Source organism: Mesocricetus auratus, unplaced genomic scaffold (genome assembly GCF_017639785.1).
Source record: "Mesocricetus auratus isolate SY011 unplaced genomic scaffold, BCM_Maur_2.0 Super-Scaffold_100020, whole genome shotgun sequence".
Lineage (NCBI taxonomy): Eukaryota > Metazoa > Chordata > Mammalia > Rodentia > Cricetidae > Mesocricetus > Mesocricetus auratus.
This window is the reverse complement of record NW_024429201.1, coordinates 18390272-18409203: the sequence shown is the minus strand read 5'-3', so window position 1 is coordinate 18409203 and position 18932 is coordinate 18390272. Positions and strand designations below refer to the sequence as shown.

General features: G+C 44.9%; 1 protein-coding gene across 9 annotated transcripts in view; it reads left to right on the top strand.

Annotated features, from left to right (window-relative positions):
- Positions 1-1726: 1726 nt before the first annotated feature.
- Positions 1727-18932, top strand: part of Ccdc125 (coiled-coil domain containing 125) — a 31161-nt gene continuing 13955 nt past the window's right edge. For 2 of the 9 annotated variants that reach the window (XM_040728999.1, XM_040729007.1), the window contains exons 1-3: positions 12477-13126; positions 15183-15241; positions 17155-17241. In XM_040728999.1, the coding sequence (XP_040584933.1) occupies positions 12709-13126; positions 15183-15241; positions 17155-17241 (564 nt within the window). In that variant the 5' untranslated portion in view covers positions 12477-12708. Of the gene's footprint in view, positions 1876-1954; positions 2397-9929; positions 10045-12476; positions 13127-15182; positions 15242-17154; positions 17242-18932 lie in introns of those variants that run through there. The other 7 variants (XM_040729004.1, XM_040729001.1, XM_040729000.1 and 4 more) reach the window with 7 other exon arrangements.

Below are 18932 nucleotides of genomic sequence, written 5' to 3'. Positions count from 1 at the left end.
GACCAGCGTTCTGCACTGGGGGCAGAGACGGTCCCTGGGACAAGCATGGGGACCAGCGTTCTGCACTGGGGGCAGAGACGGTCCCTGGGACAAGCATGGGGACCAGCGTTCTGCACTGGGGGCAGAGACGGTCCCTGGGACAAGCTGGCTGGCTAGAACAGCTAGAGTTGGCTAGCTCTGGGTTCAACAAGAGACTGCTTCAAAAAGGTAGTGATCAAGGAAGACAACTTTGAACTTCCACGTGTATGTGCCCAAGGGTACCCAGACGTACTAACATACTCTCTGGTCAGCCTAGCATACTTCATGAGTTACAGGCTATGGGGTTTAAGGAATGAATGTTCAAGGTTGTCCTCTGATCTCCATGTGCACAGGCATACATGGAAATACACACACAATAATACACCATGTACATTGTTTTGTATTTTTTATTTAATTTAGGTGAGGATTATATCATCTTAGAAAATGCAGACCTCTCACCAGGCGCTGTCGGGAGGCAGAGGCATTCAACTCTCTGAATTTGAGGCCAGCCTGGTTTACAGACCTGAGTCCAGAACACAGAGAAACCCTTTTCAAAAAGTAAAAAAGAAATGCAGACCTCTCAGTTGTTTTTTAGATAAATTTTACCATCTTTTTCTTTCTTTTTTTTTTTTTTTTTTTTTTTTTGGTTTTTACGAGACAGGGTTTCTCTGTATTGTTTTGGAGGCTATCGGTCCAGCCCAGCCTCGAACTCACAGAGATCCGCCTGCCTCTGCCTCCCGAGTGCTGGGATTAAAAAATTTTACCATCTTAAAATTCTTAAAAATGTGATGACTTAAATGTACAGTTGTTCTGGGGTGTAGCTTGGTGACAGCATATGTTTAGACATACAAAGCCTGTCTTAGTCACTGTTCATTGCGGTAAAGAGACACCATGACCAAGCCAACATATGAAAGCATTTGATTGGGAGGTTTGCTTGCAGTTCAGAGAATGAGTGCATGACCATCATGGCAGGGAGCATGATAGCTGGCAGGCAGGCTTGGCACAGGAGCAGTACCTGAGAGCTCATATGATCCATAAGCAGGAGGCAGGGAGATACTGGGCCTGGTTTGGGCTTTTGAAACCTTAAAGCTCCCCCCCCCCCAGTGACGTATCTCCAACAAGGCCCGCCACACCTCCTAACCCTTCCCCAAACCTAGTAGTTCACCAACTAGGAACCAAGCACTCAAATACATGTATGAACTTATGGGGGCCATTCTCATCCAACCCACCACAACCACTACAGTCATCAGCACCCCACAAAAGATAAAGTGTGCAGGTCACATTTGTTAAAAGATGTGTGTGATATACACGCACATGCATTTGCAGAACGTGCAGCAGGTACATGTGTGCATGTATGCTTATGGAGTCTAGAGGCTGACAACAGGTGTCTGGTTTTTTTCTTTTCTTTTTTCCCCTTCTAAGTTTCAGGACTCCTAATCTCTTAGTTTGAGTTAAATCAGTTCTCTGGTGGCCATATACTTACAGATTTTTTAACTATCACAAACTCCTGACTGACAATATATATTACTATGCCAGACAGTCACTTATATTTAAAAAAAAAGGGGGGGGCGAGCTCTGAATTCACACAGCCACCCCTAGAAGTAGTCCACTAATTCATTCAGGTAATGCAACCAACCCCAGAAGCTAAGTCGGGCTTTCCGCATACCTAAGTAACTAAGGGCAATACTGACACACTCTGGAAAAGAAATGAGAGGCTTGTTACTGCAGGAGAAGGATCTGATCTCTAGTTCTAACCCAGAGTAATCTTTAAGCCTAGGAAAGTGTTTGACAACCGCAAAGCCTTCGGTTATTACGGGGTGTGGACACTGAAGATTGGTACACGATCGTTTTAGCAAGGTAAGAAGTTGGTCCGGCACGTTGGATGGAAGTGCGTGTGATAGGAAATGAACACCAGTCTTGCCACAGTGCTCGCCAGGCATTCCCTCCTGCTGCGCCTACACTGGGGCACTCCCAGTGGCCCAAGCTGCCTTCTGGGTTTCTAACTGGGGTTTCTAACTGCTGAAAGCCTGCGTCCCAAGGTCTGCCTCTCCCCGGGAACCTCACCTCGGGCGCATTTTTCTCTTAGTGGATTCCAAAAGTCCCACGGTTAGGACCATTTAAGTTTGCGTGTATTAACGCTCACCGTGTCCTAGTCGGCTCTAAATCTCAGGCTTTTATTTGTCCATCCGGCTTTGGAGCTGAAGCTGGAAGAGGGCAGCTGACATCCGGTTGCACGGAGGCACGGACACTGGGCTCAGGAGGAGTGGCGCGCTGCAGGTCCACCTGGACCTGGGGACCCTTCCCGGGCCCTGGCGGTGGTCGTGCAGTCACGTGGCCTGAGGACGCGCGGCGGTGCGGGGCGAGCCACTGGAGGGGCGGTAGGTCCGATCCTTGGGACGGAGGCGCAGATTGCCCTCGTCAGGCCAGGACACTGGGAACCCGCGGTGGGAAGGGTCCGGAGCCCCGCTGCGCAGCAGTGGGAACTGCAGGTGGTGGTCTGATTAGCAAACGGGCTCCTTTCCCCTACAGCCAGCCATTAATGGCCTCGTCTGCAACTGGAGAATACCGATTTCAAAAACCTCGTTTCCTGTTTCTTCTTATTATTTATTAATTTTGAGCCATAGAGCAGCAACACACCGAATGCCATGCAATATCCTGGTTTTGATCCTGAAACAAAAAGGAAGGAACAAAAGTTCTCGACAAAAACAGGAAATCCACGGAAGTCTGTGGTTTAGTTAGGAACTTGCACCAGTGTTTTGGTCTCAATTTTTGATAAATGTTCCCTAGTGCTAACTTTAGAGACATTTGAGTGGAGGGTGTATAGCTCTAAGTCTTTAAAATTTATTATAAATCTAAAGTTATTCTAAAGTTAAAAGTTAGCCTATAAAGCTCCACAGCAAAATGAAGTGGGCCTTGGCTCGCTAAGGAGGGCTTATGTTAGCTTTTTCCCAAGCAGGACAGGAAGTAGGTAGCTGTTTGATCAACTTGTTTGCTAAAGCGGCTGTCAGACTAGTGGAGGTAGATCCTGCTGGCCTATGTTTTCCCCGTTGGAATTTGTCCTCTCTCATTTCTCTTCAACAAATATCGTGGGGCATTTGTTAGGTGTGAGTAAATGAGACACACTCTTTTAAACTAGTGGGAGCCATGGAATGACGTAAGGCCAGAAAGGGACATCATTAGATCTGTGTGAAAGGTACTGACGATATGTAGGGTGGCGTTGTCAATTTAGCCCAGGAGTCATCAGATATTCAACCAGGAAATTAAATTGCAAAAGATATGATTTGGTTAGACCTTTGTGAGTCTTGAAAACTTGAAAAACGGTTTGCAGTTAGAGCGCCATATCTCCTGCAGACTTGGAGAGATTCCGGAGTGAGCCCCAGTGTCCTGGTTTGAAGTTAGAGCGTCATATCTCCTGCAGACTTGGAGAGACTCAGGGGTGAGGCTAACTCTTGGAGTTAGCAATTAGCAGGTCACTACTTTTCAGAGTTATTTAGTGAAAATCAGGAAGATTGCTAGCAATCTATTTATGCTGTGTCCAGAAGCCTGGACAGGGAACCAGATGAGTCTTGTAGTTCTGGCTATACCCACTGCCTGTGTTATTTGAGCAAATCATGTAACATTTCTCAATGAGATCAAGAAAAACCTTTTATTTCTAGAAATACTAATAGGGTAGAGAAATGTTCCATGGAACACACTTTGCAAAATGCCAATACAAAAATAGAGGTTTAAAACTCTTAAAAAAAATCAAAGCCAGCCCTTGGAAGGCAGAGGCAGGTGGATGTAGAATGAAGTTTCTGTTCCACCTAGTTCTGCAGCCGTTTAATTCCAAATAAACACACAGAGGCTTATATTAATTATAAGCTGTTTGGCCTATGACTCAGGCTTCTTATTGCCTAGCTCTCTCTTAATTATTAGCCCATTTCTATTAATCTGTGTATCTCCACATGGTCTTGGCTTCCCAGTGATGCTGAGCCTCTTGTTTTCTCAGCAGCTACATGCTGTCTCTCCTACTCCGCTACTACCTTTCTCTATCCCTATTTGGATTTCTCACCTGGCTAAATCCTGCCTGTCCATTGATAAACAGCTTTGTTTATCAACCAATAAGAGAAACACATGTTCATAGCATATAGAAGGACATTCCACTGTCAGGTAGAACTCTATGAATTCAAGGCCAGCCTGGTCTACAGATCAAGTTCCAGGATAGCCAGAGCTACACAAAGAAATCCTGTCTTGAAAAAAATTTTTTTAATTATATGTAATCTCCTCACTCAATAAGTAGGTAAACTGGTGCAAAAATCCTTCCTTCTGGAGGGGGGATTTGATCTTATTATATTGCCCAGTTTGGTCTCAAATACATGCTGTTAAGCAATCCTTCTTGCTCAGTCTTTTGAATACCTGGTCATATACCACCAAGTTGGTTTAATACTCAACTATTTGACTATTGTAGCTGATCTCAGACATATCCATGGTGCTCCAGATGACCATGTCCAGTCGTTACACCTAGACTCACTTTGGAGCCAGTGTCTCAATCAAGATCAGAGATCAGCAGTTATGAACTCAAGCCCAGACTCCTGAGATGGCACTTTAGTCCACACCCTGCTGTCTCCCTGATTAATGTCAAACACACTAAACTCACTAGAAGGCTTGTAATTCTGTAGATGGATTTTTCTTTGGGCTACCAGCTCACACACACACACAAAAATGACTTATTGTTAATTACGAAAGCTTGGCCTGTAGCGCAGGCTTGTCCTACCAGCTCTTCTGACTTAACCCATTTATACTAATCTATGTTTTACCTTGTTGTCTTTTACCTCCCTTCCATCTTGCACTTCCTGCTTCCCCTCCATGTCCTCTAGGGCCTCTCCCAAGCCAAGATTCATCTACTCCTTTCCTCTCTCTGCCTGAAAGTCCTGTCTAGCTATTGGCCATTCAGCTCTTTATTAAACCAATCAGAAGGCGCCTTGGCAAAGACACATCCTCACAGTGCGCAAAAAGATTATTACACAACATGATTCTAAGAAGCAGTGTGTCCCCAGAGTAGTTTGATTTTTCCTAACACATTTGAATACTGTACAGCCAATACCCATCAAAGTTACCTTTGGAAAGAAACATTGGAGCCGGGAGGTGGTGGCATATACCTTTAGTTCCAGAACTCAGGAGGTAGAGGCAGGCACATCAAAGAAGCCTGGTCCACAGAGTGAGTTCCAGGATGACCAGAGCTAACCAGAGAAACCCTGCCTGGCGGAGGGGTGGGGCTTTAGAGAGGGATGTAGCCTAGTGGCAAAGCCTTGACCCTTCGTGCACAAGGCTTTGGGTTCAATTCCCCTTGTTAAAACAAAACAAAACCCCACCAAAACAATAGGATGCTAGAAGATAGGAAAACTCATTATATTCAGCACTGAGTGGCAAGACAACTCACCATGTATAATATATGTGGTACATTAACAGATGTTCTTGAGCGGGGCAGAGCTAGAAGTTTTGCCAAAAGTTTAAGGCCAGCCGGGCGTTGGTGGCGCACGCCTTTAATCCCAGCACTTGGGAGGCAGAGGCAGGCGGATCTCTGTGAGTTCGAGGCCAGCCTGGACTACCAAGCGAGTTCCAGGACAGCCTCCAAAGCCACAGAGAAACCCTGTCTCGAAAAACCAAAACCAACCAACCAACCAACCAACCAAACAAACAAAAGTTTAAGGCCACCTGAGCTACATAGTAAGTGCCCAGGCCAGCCAGAGGACTCTGTCTTAAAAAGAAAAGAATCTTACTCGATATGGCAATGAATGATTGCAAATCCAGCACTCAAGAGACAGAGGCAACAAGACCACAAGTTCAAGGTCAGCCTGGGCTGCATAGAAGTCTAGAACATGTCTCAGAAAACAAAAATCACAATAAATTCTTAAACTGGATGTGTTGGTGCACACTGGGTGTGTTGGTGCACACTGAGTGTGTTGGTGCACACGAGGTATATTGGTGCACACTGGGTGTATTGATACACATGAGGTGTGTTGGTGCACACTGGGTGTGTTGGTGCACACTGGGTATGTTAATACACACTGGGTGTGTTGATGTAGCACTCAGGAAGCAGAGTCAGGAGAATTGCAAGTGTGAAGCTAGTCTGTACCACACAGTAAATTTGAAGTCAGTCTAGACTATTAACAGGATCCTGTCTCAGAAAACAAAACAAAACAAAACAGAAAGCCTTGTTAACTCTGAGGTTATCCACAATTTATTCTCTCAGAGACCTCCTTTCCGCTTGAGTTGATCAGTTCTGTCTTCTCTCTTGCTACACACCTAGACCTGACCACACCCCCCTTCTTTTTCCTCTGGGGATTGAACCCAAGGCTTCATATAGTCTAGGCAAATGTTCTAGCCGTCAATCTCATTTTAGTGAAGACTCAAGATTGCATTTATCAGTCAGCACTCTATAGTAGGAGTAAATGCAGTCTCCCAAGACATTATTATTTGGTTCAATAAATAATTCCCTGTCTACGTTGATAAATAAGTTAAAATAGATTTAAAACAAAACAAAAACACACAAGGTTTCATGTATCTCCAGCTGGCCTCCAACTTGTGTGTGTCAGAGGGTGACCTTAAACTTTTGTAAAAATACTTTATTATAGACAGTTACTTGCTGTCATGTGGGTGCTGGGAATTGAACCCAGGCCCCTTGGAAGGGCAATCAGTGCTCTTAACCACTGAGCCGTCTCTCCAGTACTGCTCTAAGCTTCTGTATCCTCCTGCCTCTACCTTCTGAGTGTCATGTGCCACTATACCAGTTTCAAGGAGTGCTTGCTGGGAGTCTTTGCAAGCAGTCTGCTGACCGAGCGGCAGCCCCCATTCCCCAGATGTCCTTTTAAAGGTCATAACCATACCTTTTTATAAAGGGGTTGTGGCTTTATAAAAACTGCAAAAGAATGAAGCTAGAAACCTGCTTTTATTGTTCCCCTAATTAACTGCTTTAGATTTTTATTTTCGGTTCTACAAGTTCTGGAAACTGTGTATACTGTGAATCCCATGGTACTCAGCTTTGGAAGACTTGTTACCAGGCATGAGTCTCCAAAGACCTAGCTCCACCCCTTGTCAGCTGCTAACCATAGTAATATTGTCTTGCTCCAGGGTGTTTGTGAGATCGGAACAGTCTGAGAAAGCTCTTAGTCCACAGAAGGCCAGCATCCCCTGCTGGCTATGATGACATTTTACTTTTTATTTGTTTGCTTATTTGTTTTATTTTCTTTTTTTTAAGATTTATTTATTTATTATGTATACAGTATCCTGCCTCCATGCATGCCTGCATGCCAGAAGAGGACGCCAGATCTCATTATGGATGTTTGTGAGCCACCATGTGGTTGCTGGGAATTGAACTCAGGACCTCTGGAAGAGCAGCCAGTGCTCTTAACCTCTGAGCCATCTCTCCAGCCCCTGTTTTATTTTCTTTTGGGGGTTTTGAGGCACGATTTTTCTGTGTAACATCTCTAGATGTCCTGGAATTCACTCTGTGTAGACCAGGCTAACCTTGAACTCACAGAGATCTGCCTGCCTCTGCCTCCTGAGTGCTGGGATCAAAAGTGTTCACCACCACTGCCTGGCAATATCCTGTTTTTAAAAATTGCTTTCGCCGGGCAGTGGTGGCGCACGCCTTTAATCCCAGCACTGGGGAGGCAGAGGCAGGCGGATCTCTGAGTTCGAGGCCAGGCTGGACCGACAGCCTCCAAAACAATACAGAGAAACCCTGTCTCGTAAAACCAAAAAAATAAAAAATAAAAATTGCTTTCATACCTGGTGACAAAGGTTAGTAATCCCAACATTTGGTAGACTGTGGCAGGAGGATCTAGAGTTCAAGACGAGCCTGGGTTATATAATGGATCCAGTATTTTTTCCAACTAATTGACACATATCTCTTATATCTTAGTCCAATTTTTCTTGTATGTTTTGTGTTTTAAAATATTAGCATATTACTTAAATAAAATATATGTGTAAAAAAGCATGCCATTATAAGTATACAATTTGTGAGCTGGGGAGATGGCTCAGAGGCTAAGAGCACTAGCTATACTTCTAGAGAATCTGGGTTCAATTCCCATCACCCACATGGCAACTCACAACTGCCCAATTCCAGGGGATCCAACACTTTTACATAGATATACGTGTAAGCAAAACACCAATGTATATAAAATTAAAAAATTTTTTTAAATGTATTATTTGTTAAGTTTTGACAAATTACCAGTCTGGTTAAAATAAAGGACTATTCAGGCTGGACATAGTAGTGTACACCTTTAGTCTCAGCACTTGGGAGGCAGAGGCAGGGGAATCTCTGTATGTTCAAGGCCAACCTGGTCTACATAGTGAGGAGTTCCAGGACAGCCAGAGTTATGTAACAGAGATATACTATCTCAAAAAAAAAAAAAAGGATTATTCCATAACCACCCCAAACCTTCCTAATGATCTTTGAGATAACCTTCCCATTCCAGGCAGCTATTATTCTAATAGCTTATAATTTAGAAGATTCAGAGTTAGCTAGCCACTTTGGCCACCAATCAGGACACCAGTGCATTTTTTTTAAATTGTGTACTGCATGTTGAACTTATGCATGGTAGGCCAGTGTTCTACCATTGGGCTACATGCCCAGCCCTGCTAAACATCACTGTACATTAGTTTTAACAAGATCTCATAAATCAGTATCTGACTCTTCTTAGCGGAAGGTCTTACATTCTCCCCTCTTGTTGCATGTACGTCATCAGACACAATAAATAAAGCTGTAAAGTATTTAGTTTGTCACATTTTTGTTTTCTGTTGGTTAGTTGGTTGATTGGTTTTGGGGGACAGGATATTGCCATTTAGCCCAGGCTGTGCTGGTCTCAAGTTTATGATCCTCCTGTTTAACCTACTAGGCACTGGGATTACAAGCGTGCACCCCACATGCTGCACTGGGATTACACACATGCACCCCACATGCTGCACTGGGATTACACACATGCACCCCACATGCTGCACTGGGATTACAGGCGTGCACCCCATGTGCTGCACTGGGATTACAGGCGTGCACCCCACATGCTGCACTGGGATTACAGGTGTGCACCCCACATGCTGCACTGAGATTACAGGTGTGCACCCCACATGCTGCTGCACTGGGATTACACACATGTACCCCATATGATGATGCACTGGGATTACACACATGCACCCCACATGCTGCACTGAGATTACAGCTGTGCACCCCACATGCTGCACTGGGATTACACACATGCACCCCACATGCTGCAGTTTGCTGTTGATATTGTTATTCCGTTTGCTTTTTAGAAAAAGACTTGCGGTGTAGTTTAAACTATCTTGAAATCCATGACTCTCCTGCTTCTACTCCTGAGTGCTGGGAATACAAGTGAGCCCACCATACATGGCTATTGGAGTAAATTTATTGCTGAAGTTATTTCTGGAGATGAACATGGGTTATGTCTAGTTTTCGTTTTGTTCTGTTTTGTTTCTTTGTTTTGCTTTGTTTTTCAAGACAGGGTTTCTCTCTGTAGCCTTGGTTACCCTGGAATGCCCTCTGTAGACCAGGCTGGCTCCAAATTTACCGAGATATGCCTACCTACGCCTCCTGAGTGCTGGGATTGAAGACATGAGCCACCACCACCCAGTTTAGCATATGGTTTTAACAGTGAAAAATAAGATAGCAATCTCAGCAAGAAGCCCAAGACTGGTTCAGTGTCTGTGAAAGTCCCAGTAACCATCCGCTTAAGCAGCAGGGTGTTTATATCTCCGGTCTCATCTGCCTGAGGCTTGTTACTGTGGTTGTTTTATTATTATTATTATTACTATTACTATTATTATTATTATATTTTCTTCTCATTGAATTGAAGCTTGTCACTAGATTTTTTTTTAACTCAGTTAAAAAAATAAAAAGGTAAAACATTTCTACACAGTTGTAGCAAAACCACCATTTTGAAATGCCCAGTGTTGAAAGCCGGACTTCACCACACTCCATCCTGAAGGGAGGGGGCTGAGTGTCTGCAGCAGCTGCTCCCTGAGTGTAACCAAGTAAGTGACCCCAGGGGCTGGGGATGGAGAGGGCTTGGAGGTGGCACGTCCTCTATGATGCTGTTTCCAGAAGACATTTTCTTCTGGAAAAGAGGGCAAATCCTGTGGTACCCAGTGTGTGGCCTTGCTAGCATGACTGTTGTGCGTCCTTGTCCTAGAAAAGCAAGTGTTCTATGTGTTCATTGTCTCCTTTTTAATTTGTGAGTGAACAAGTCTTTACCGAGCAGCAGTTATGTCCGGTACTGTCTGTTTTTGGCCTGTCTGTTCTGCACGATGAGCAGGTCTGGGCCGTGGCAGAGGAAAATGTGCAGGTGTCTGACCTCGCCTAACACATATATGCAGTGAGTCATCTCCTGCTTCAATCAGAAGGATTGGTGGTATAATTTGAGAAGTCAGTAAAATATGGAGGAATATGTTACAGAGTTCTCAGTGCTCAGGGACGGAGGGAAATGGAAGCAGGAAGAGAAGCTGGGCGTGGTGGTGCATGCCTTTCATCCCCAAATTCAGGAGGCATAGGCAGGCAGATCTCTGTGGGTTCCAACCCACATCTGGCTACTTTATGTTATTGTGTTTTTGCTTTTGCTTTTAGTTTTTTTTTTTCCTTTTTTTTTTTTTTTAAGACAGGGTTTCCCTATATAACAGCCTTGGCCAAGGCTGTCCTGGAATAGCTTTGTAGACCAGGCTGGCCTTGAACTCAGAGATCCTCCTACCTCTGCCTCCCAAGTGCTGGGTCTAAAGGCATGTGCCACCACAGCCTGGCTTATTTCTATTATCTTAAGGCTAGTTCTTCTATGTAGCCCAGGCTGATCTTTTTTTTTTGTTTTGTTTTGTTTTTTCGAGACAGGGTTTCTCTGTGGCTTTGGAGGCTGTCCTGGAACTAGCTCTTGTAGACCAGGTTGGCCTCGAACTCACAGAGATCCGCCTGGCTCTCTGTGCTGGGATTAAAGGCGAGGGCCACCAACGCCCGGCTGCCCAGCTGATCTTAAACTAGCTTCTTCCTTCTAAGTGCTAAAGTTACAAGCCTTCAATACCACTGATAGATGAGCTTGCATATTTATTTCTTTATTTTAGTTTGCTGTGTTGGGGATGGAACCTAGGGCCTTATGCTGCTAGGCAAGTGTTCTACCAGTGAGCAGTATCTCCTGTCCCCGCACTTTCCATTTAAAGAGTATACCAAGAAAGGTCACTGAGAAGTGACAGGCACTGAAGTTACGACCCAAAAAGGCTAAGGAGCCAGGCGTACAGACATCTGGGGAGGTCCAGGCCAGGTAGCACAGAGCTCTGGGGTGCAGAATGTCCGGTCCACACCGGAGCAGCAGAGAGCCTGGGCTGACCAGCCTGGGCATGAGGAGAGAAGGATAGAATGCGGAGCCTTTGGCCATTGCGAGGCTTTGGTTTTTACTTGAGTTACACAATAGTGGGAGATTGTGAACACAATTGTGTCACTGTAATTTGAGAGAAGAAAGGGAGGACACTGAGAGGGACCCTTCCTCTGCCTGTTCACCACCCCTGAGCCACAACCCCTGAAGTAAGGGACAGAAGCCGGAGGCGGAGTCCTTCTGCGACTCATAAAGAAAACATGTCATTGGGGTGCTCGCTTACAGTTTCAGAGGTTCAGGCCATGATGATTGATCATGGCAGACTTGGTGCTGGAGCTGGCTACCACACTGAGGGAAGCTTGAGGAACTCACCGCAGAGCCCACCCCCGCCGTGACACACTTCCTCCAGCAAGACCGCATCTCTTAAAATGGCCACTCCCTTTGGGGCCATTTTCTCTCAAACCCCCACACCTACCCCATCCGCGGGCACTGCAGTCACACTTTCCTGCCTTCCCACAATTCACCTCGGCCTTTGAAGTAAGAGCTGGGACCCTTTCCTGTGGATAAAAGACCTGAGGTGTTAAATGTTTCTAACGAGGATTGCAGAGGGCATCTGCGAGCTAGGTTTTGTTTTACTTTTATAACTTATTTGTATTTACGTGTATGTGTGTACCTGTTTGTGTGTGGGTGCCCTTGGAGGCCAAAGCAGGTAGAGGATCCCGGCAGCCAGAGGCACAGGCAGGTGTGGGCTGCCTGATGTGGGTGCTGGGAATTGAACTCTTGTTCTCTGTGAAAGCATCAAGTGCTCCTATAACTGCTGAGCCATCTCTTCAGTCCCGACTTTCTTTTTTGTCGTTTTTTTTTTTTTGTAATAGGGTTTCTCTGTGTAGCCCTGGCTGTCCTGGAACTCACTTACTTAGTAGACCAGCTTGGCCTCGAACTCACAGAGGTCCGCCTGCCCCTGCCTCCTGAGTGCTGGGGTTAAAGCTGTGCAACACCACGCCCATCCCTGTCTTTTTTTTTAAGATTTATTTATTATGTATAAATTTACTTATTATTTGTACAGTGTTCTGTCTGTAGACCAGAAGAGGGCGCCAGATCTCATGACAGATGGTTGTGAGCCATCATGTGGTTGCTGGGAGTTGAACTCAGGACCTCTGGGAGAGCAGCCAGTGCTCTTGACCTCTGAGCCATCTCTCCAGCCCCTCTTTCTTTCTTTCTTTTTTTAAACACTAAATGATATTTCAGTCTGTGAGTGCACACACCTTTTCTTTATTCGTAGCTTTGCAGTTGTTAGTGACAGTGAACGTGGACCTGTAGGCATCTCTTTGACATAAATGTTCTCATGTCTTCTCGGGGGAAAAGAAAGAGGAGGGACCGCTGCATCTGCTGCTTTGTAATTACTGCTGCCCCTAACTACAGACAGCCTGTTTCCCCCTGTGATAAAAACAGCGGTTGGCTGATGAGCAGAGTGTCGAGGTCGTCGAGTGAGACTGGAGATACCTGGGAAACAGAGGAGGATGACATGACCGAAGGTGACCTAGGGTATGGCCTCGGAAGAAGACCTGGGGGTGTTTATGAAGTTTCGTGTTCGATTGCATCTAAGAAAAGGTCAGGTGGAAAGAACCTGAGCCCTCCTCCGTTTCCAAGAAATGGGGAAGAAAGAAGCGAAACCGTTTTTCAGTATTCCAGGAATAAGGGCTTGCAGGACGCGTGCGCTCACGGATGCAGAGCGTCCAGCTACAGACGGCTGAGCAGCACTGGTGAGATCCTCTCTCTCTCTCTCTGTCTCTCTGTCTCTGTCTCTGTCTCTCTCTCTCTCTCTCCATCCTTCCTTTGTGGCTGTGATCAGTGCTCTCACTCTCTCTCTGTCTCTCTCTCTGTCGTCTCTCTGTCTCTCTCTCTCTCTCTCTCTCTCTGTCTCTCTCTCTCTCTCTCCCCCTCCTTCCTTTGTGGCTGTGATCAGTGCTCTCACTCTCCCGGCACGTGAAAATCAGTAACCGCGGTGGATTCTCATCTTTATCTCTGTAAGATTATTTGGATTAAATTTATTCATTTGTGGGGGTTGGTGCAAGCACCCGCCAAGGTGTGCCACAACACGGAGTCAGTTCTTCCTTTCCACGTGTGGGTCCCAGGGATGGAAGGCGCATCCTCAGGCCTGGTAGCAGGTGTCTTGCTGAATCACCGCACTGGGCTCATCTTATTCTCCTGAAGGAGTTTGGAGGTGTCCATAAGTAGCTGATGTCTTACTTCTGGGACCGGCAGCGGTGATGAGCACAGTAGTCAGTGGGCTTTACTATCATAGGTTTGTGGCTCTGGTGTCTACTCACCTCGGTTCCCTTCTTTGTTACAGTTTTATACCCCGCCTCCACCCTCCCACCGCAGTTAGCAAAGAGGCATTGAGCCCGCCAGGTGCCAAGTGCAGGTCGAGGTTCTGGGAGTACTTGTTTGTTTTCTGAGTTACTCTGGTCAGTGGAAGAGACAGAGTGTGCAGGGTATGATAGTCTTTAGCAAAAGCAGCCGGGGAATCGGTCTCCATGGGTTGACCGCCTAGAACCTCTTTTTATTGATACGCAAAAGGCCTGTTAGCGAGTCGATTCCTGCCGTACCAAATTCTCATATCGGAACTAGGAGTTGGCTTAAGGAGCCGTGACCTAAGCAAACACAACCGTAATTCCAGGTTTGCCGGAAATGCCTTTTTTTTAATGATTTATTTATTTATGATGAATATAACATCCTGCCTCCATGTATGTCTTCACATACCAGAAGAGGGCACCAGATCTCATTACAGATGGTTGTGAGCCACCATATGGTTGCTGGGAATTGAACTCAGGACCTCTGGAAGAGCAGTCAGTGCTCTTAACCTCTGAGCCATCTCTCCAGCCCCGGAAATGTCTTATGACTAAGGTTAAGCTAAGGTTCTGAAATTCCCAAGAAAGACCAACCCCATAAATCTCAGTAACGATCTCTGATTATTTACAAGAGATTATTTCAAGGCCTAAGTGGCCATCACTCCAGAGTAAATGCCAGGGGCAAGGGCCCCTTTCATATTCTGCTACAAATAATAATGAACAAAATATGTAATTAAGGTTACAGAAGACGTCTAGTTGGTCATTGTCCTTGGAAATTAAAGTTTAGTTCCCAGGTATTATTACTACTTAAGCTAAACATTAAATCCATTTATTTGACTAGAATATTCCTGTTTTTCTACACATTTGTGCTAATGAATAGCCAGTTCATTAACATAAGCTTCCTATCATGACCTTTTAGAAGCTGTTTTTTTTCAAAACCACATATCTTTTAGTTTGTCGATAATTTAGGGTTCATTTTTAAATGCTTTGTTTGCTTATTAATTTTATGTAAATGAGTGTTCTGTCTGCATATTCATCTTTATGCCAAAAGAAAGCATCAAATCCCACTAGAGATGGCTGTGAGCCACCACATGGATGCTGGGAATTGAACTCAGGCCCTCTGGAAGAGCAGCCAGTGCTCTTAACTACTGAGCCTTCTCTCCAGCCCTAGGGTTCGTATTTTTATCACTAGTTACCTTATTATAATTTTTTCATTTTGCTATTTAGAAGAAATACATATTTAATATTTGTAAGTAGATGCCCTGTATTTGGGGGGGGCATTTGACACAGAGTTTCTCTATATAGCCCTGGCTGTCCTGAAACTCACTAAGTAAACCAGGCTGACCTCAAACTCACAGAGATCCACCTGCCTCTGCCTCACAAATGCTAGGATTTAAGGACTGTGCTACCATGCCCAGCTAAATGCCCAGTATTTAACTAAAGAACTGTTCCATTTTTCCTCCAATAGATTCTAACTCAGAATTGTCAAATGAGCAATTAAGGCAACGTCTTCATGAAACTTTAGAGGTATGTCCTACATGACACCAAGTGAGCACTGTACCCCATCCGTTCCTCCAGACCTCCCCCTTCTCCCCTTACTATTCATCAGGGCTCCTCTGTTTCTTATTCTCTCTCTCTCTCTCTCTGACTCTGTCTTCTTTATTTCTCTTTCTTTCCTTCTTCCTTTCTGTGTATGGGTGCCTGTGCCACAGCACACCTATGCATGTGCTGGAGTTGATTCTCTTGTTCTGTTCTGTGGTACCAGGGATTAAACTCTGTTGGCAAGCTCCTTAACTTGCTGGCCATCTTTCTGGCCCTTTTCTTGTCTCAAAAAAAAAAAAAACAACAAAAAACAAGTTCTCTCCTCTAAGCATGTCCACCACTTCTCCATCTGGCTGCTCTAACCCTATATAAACTACTGGGAAAAATTGGTATTGCTTACTTGTAGATGCCATATATCTGTAGAAGCCATATCTCTGCCTCCCAAGTGCTGGGATTAAAGGCGTGCACCACCATGCCCAGCTGAAAATATAGCTATTTGAGTCCCTTTGTAAAGCAAAACAACACTGAGATTTTTCTTTTCCTTATGATTACTGAGTGCCTACATGGGTAAAAGCTAGAGACACGCTTTTGCTTCAACTATGAAGGGGACTCCTGCACAGTGGGAGCTCCTTTCCAGACCCTGGATAAGGCACAAACCACACCCAAACACCTGTATCTATAGAGCTCCCTTACTAAGGGGAAGAAAAGTTAAAGTGGCTGCTTTCTGACTCAGGCAGAAAATAGCAGCAAATGACCTTACAGGTGTAATTCTTTCTTTGTTTGGTTTTGGTTTTTCGAGACAGGGTTTTATAGAGTGGAGTCTTCCCCGCCAGCCTGGTTCTAGAGCTGCATCAGTCCCAAATGAACACACAGGAGGCTATATTAATTATTAAGCTGTTGGCCGTTTGCTTGGTTTCTTACTGACTAGCTCTGACTTAAGTATTTACCCCATAATTGTTAATCTAAGTATTTCTCTTACCGGAGAAAGGGGTCCAGACCTCTTATTCCTATGGCGGCTACATCATGACTGCCTGTGTCTCTCTTTTCCAGAATCCTCCTCAACTCTTAGTCCCAACCATCTTGCTTCCCTATTGGCCAAGAGTGCTTTATTGACATATACACAGGAATTCCCATCAGGGTTTCTCTGTCCTGGAACTAGCTCTTGTAGACCAGGCTGGCCTGGAACTCACAGAGATCCGCCTGCCTCTGCCTCCCGAGTGCTGGGATTAAAGGCGTGTGTCATCACCACCTGGCTGGCATGTTTTATTTTTAAGAGGAGAAAAAGGGGAGGTCAGTGTTAGAATGAATTAGGATTCAGTAGTAAAGGAGATAGAGGATAAGGGAGAAGGGGAAGAGAGCAAGGGAAAGGAGGCAGGGGTATTTACCCGGCAGGGACAAAGGACGGCCTCTGGATAGAGAGGAGACAGTTGTGACCCATAGGAAAAAGTCAGTTTATAACGGTAAAGGGTGAAACCCCTGTATTAGGATGAGGTGTTTAATTTTAATTAGCATGTTAATTAGGTGAGCCAAAGGGGGCTTCTGATAGCTGGATTTCAATACTTTGGTAACTGGACCTTGGTAGTCAGCCTCAGGAGGAAGAAGTGGCCAAATAAGGGAACAGACCTTGGTGGCAGCTTTAGGGATGTCATCTAGAAGTTTTCAGGAGGGCAGAGAGGGAACAGGGAGAAGGGCAAAGCCTGCACAGCCACATGCTGGAGTGGCCGCTGTCCCTTCAGACTGGGGCTTGAGAGTGAGCCTCTGGGTTATAGCCTGACAGTTTCACTGCAACAGCAGTAGGAACTCAACCTGGTTTAAGGGTAAATGTGAACTAGCCATGTTAACAGTTCAGGGATTACATGCCTTGAAAATAGGTAGGCTTATTGTATTTCTGTCCTCAGGAAGTAGAGATTTTAAAAACTGAACTTGAAGCATCTCAAAGACAACTTGAAGGGAAAGAAGAAGCATTGAAAATTCTTCAGAGCATGGTGAGAATTAATTCCTGAAGTTTTCATCATTTAACACATTCCAGCAATAAGTGGAATTATAATCCCTGTACTCAGGAGGCAGTGGCAGGAGGACCAAGAGTTCAAGACCAAAGTGATCCATGTCCTGAGACCCTGTTTTAAACACACACACACACACATGCATGCACGCACGCACGCACGCACACACACAACCACCACCACCACCACCACCACCAACCAACATAATTAGTGATGTTACCTTGTAAAATAAAAGTAACAGTGCTAAGCCCGGTGGTGGCGCACACCTTTATCCCAGCACTCGGGATGCAGAGGCAGGCAAATCTCTGTGAGTTCAAGACCAGCCTGGTCTACAAGAGCTAGTTCTAGGACAGCCTCCAAAGCCACAGAGAAACCATGTCTCAGGGGAAAAAAAGTATCAGTGCTTAGTATTGCTGAGTTTTTTGAGATAAGATTTTCTTTTTTTCAAGACAGGGTTTCTCTGTATTGTTCTGGAGGCTGTCCTGGAACTCGCTCTATAGACCAGGCTGGCCTCGAGATCCGCCTGCCTCTGCCTCCCGACTGCTGGGATTAAAGGCATGTGCCACCAACGCCTGGCCGGGATACAGATATTTTAATAGCATAATTTCCTGATCTTTAAGTATACAGTTAATTATTACTAACCTCTGCGTTGCACAGTTATCACTAGGATCTAATTTTAGAGCATTTCCAGTATTTAAAAAATGGATCTTGTGGGGGGCTGGAGAGATGGCTCAGAGGTTAATAGCACTGGCTGCTCTTCCAGAGGTCCTCAGTTCAATTCCCAGAACCCACATGGTGGCTCATATGATGAGATCTGGTGCCCTCTTCTGACATGCAGGCAGAACACTGTACACATAATATATAAATAAATCTCTTTTTAAAAGCTTTAAAAACAAAAACCACCATGCCGGGCGGTGGTGGCGCACGCCTCTAATCCCAGCACTTGGGAGGCAGAGGCAGGCAGATCTCTGTGAGTTCGAGGCCAGCCTGGTCTACAGAGTGAGTTCCAGGACAGCCTCCAAAGCCACAGAGAAACCCTGTCTCAAAAAAACAAAACAAAACAAAACAAAACAAAAAAAACCCATAAACCACCCACACACTTTTTAACACTTTTCACCTTTTCTGTTTCAAACAAACATAACCAATAAATTTGTGCATGTAATCTTTTAATTAGCATGCTTTTGAGGTTCATGCATTTTATAGCATATATACATACATATTTACATTCATACATACATATTATATGTCTCAATACTCTCTTCTTTGTCCTCCTTTTTAGTTTATTGAGACAGAGTTTCTCTGTGTAACAGCCCTGGCTGTCCTGTAACTTGCTCTGTAGACCAGGTTGGCCTCAAATTCAGAGATCCATCTGCCTCTGCCTTCCAAGTACTGGGATTTAAGGTGTGTGCCACCACCACCTGGCAATACTTTCTTCCTTTTATTGCTAGTAGTCTATCGTATAGCCATACGTGTTTTATTTATCCATCACCCACCAGCTGGTGTATATCCTATTTATTTATTTCTGATTATGGTGAGTAACAGTACTGTGTGTATTTCCCTGTCAAGAAACTTCATTCATTCAATCACATTTGTGAGGAAGGGAGAGCCAAACAGGGATCTTCTGAATTTTAAACTCTGAGTCTTCACAAAAAATTGTTAATGTGACTGTCTCA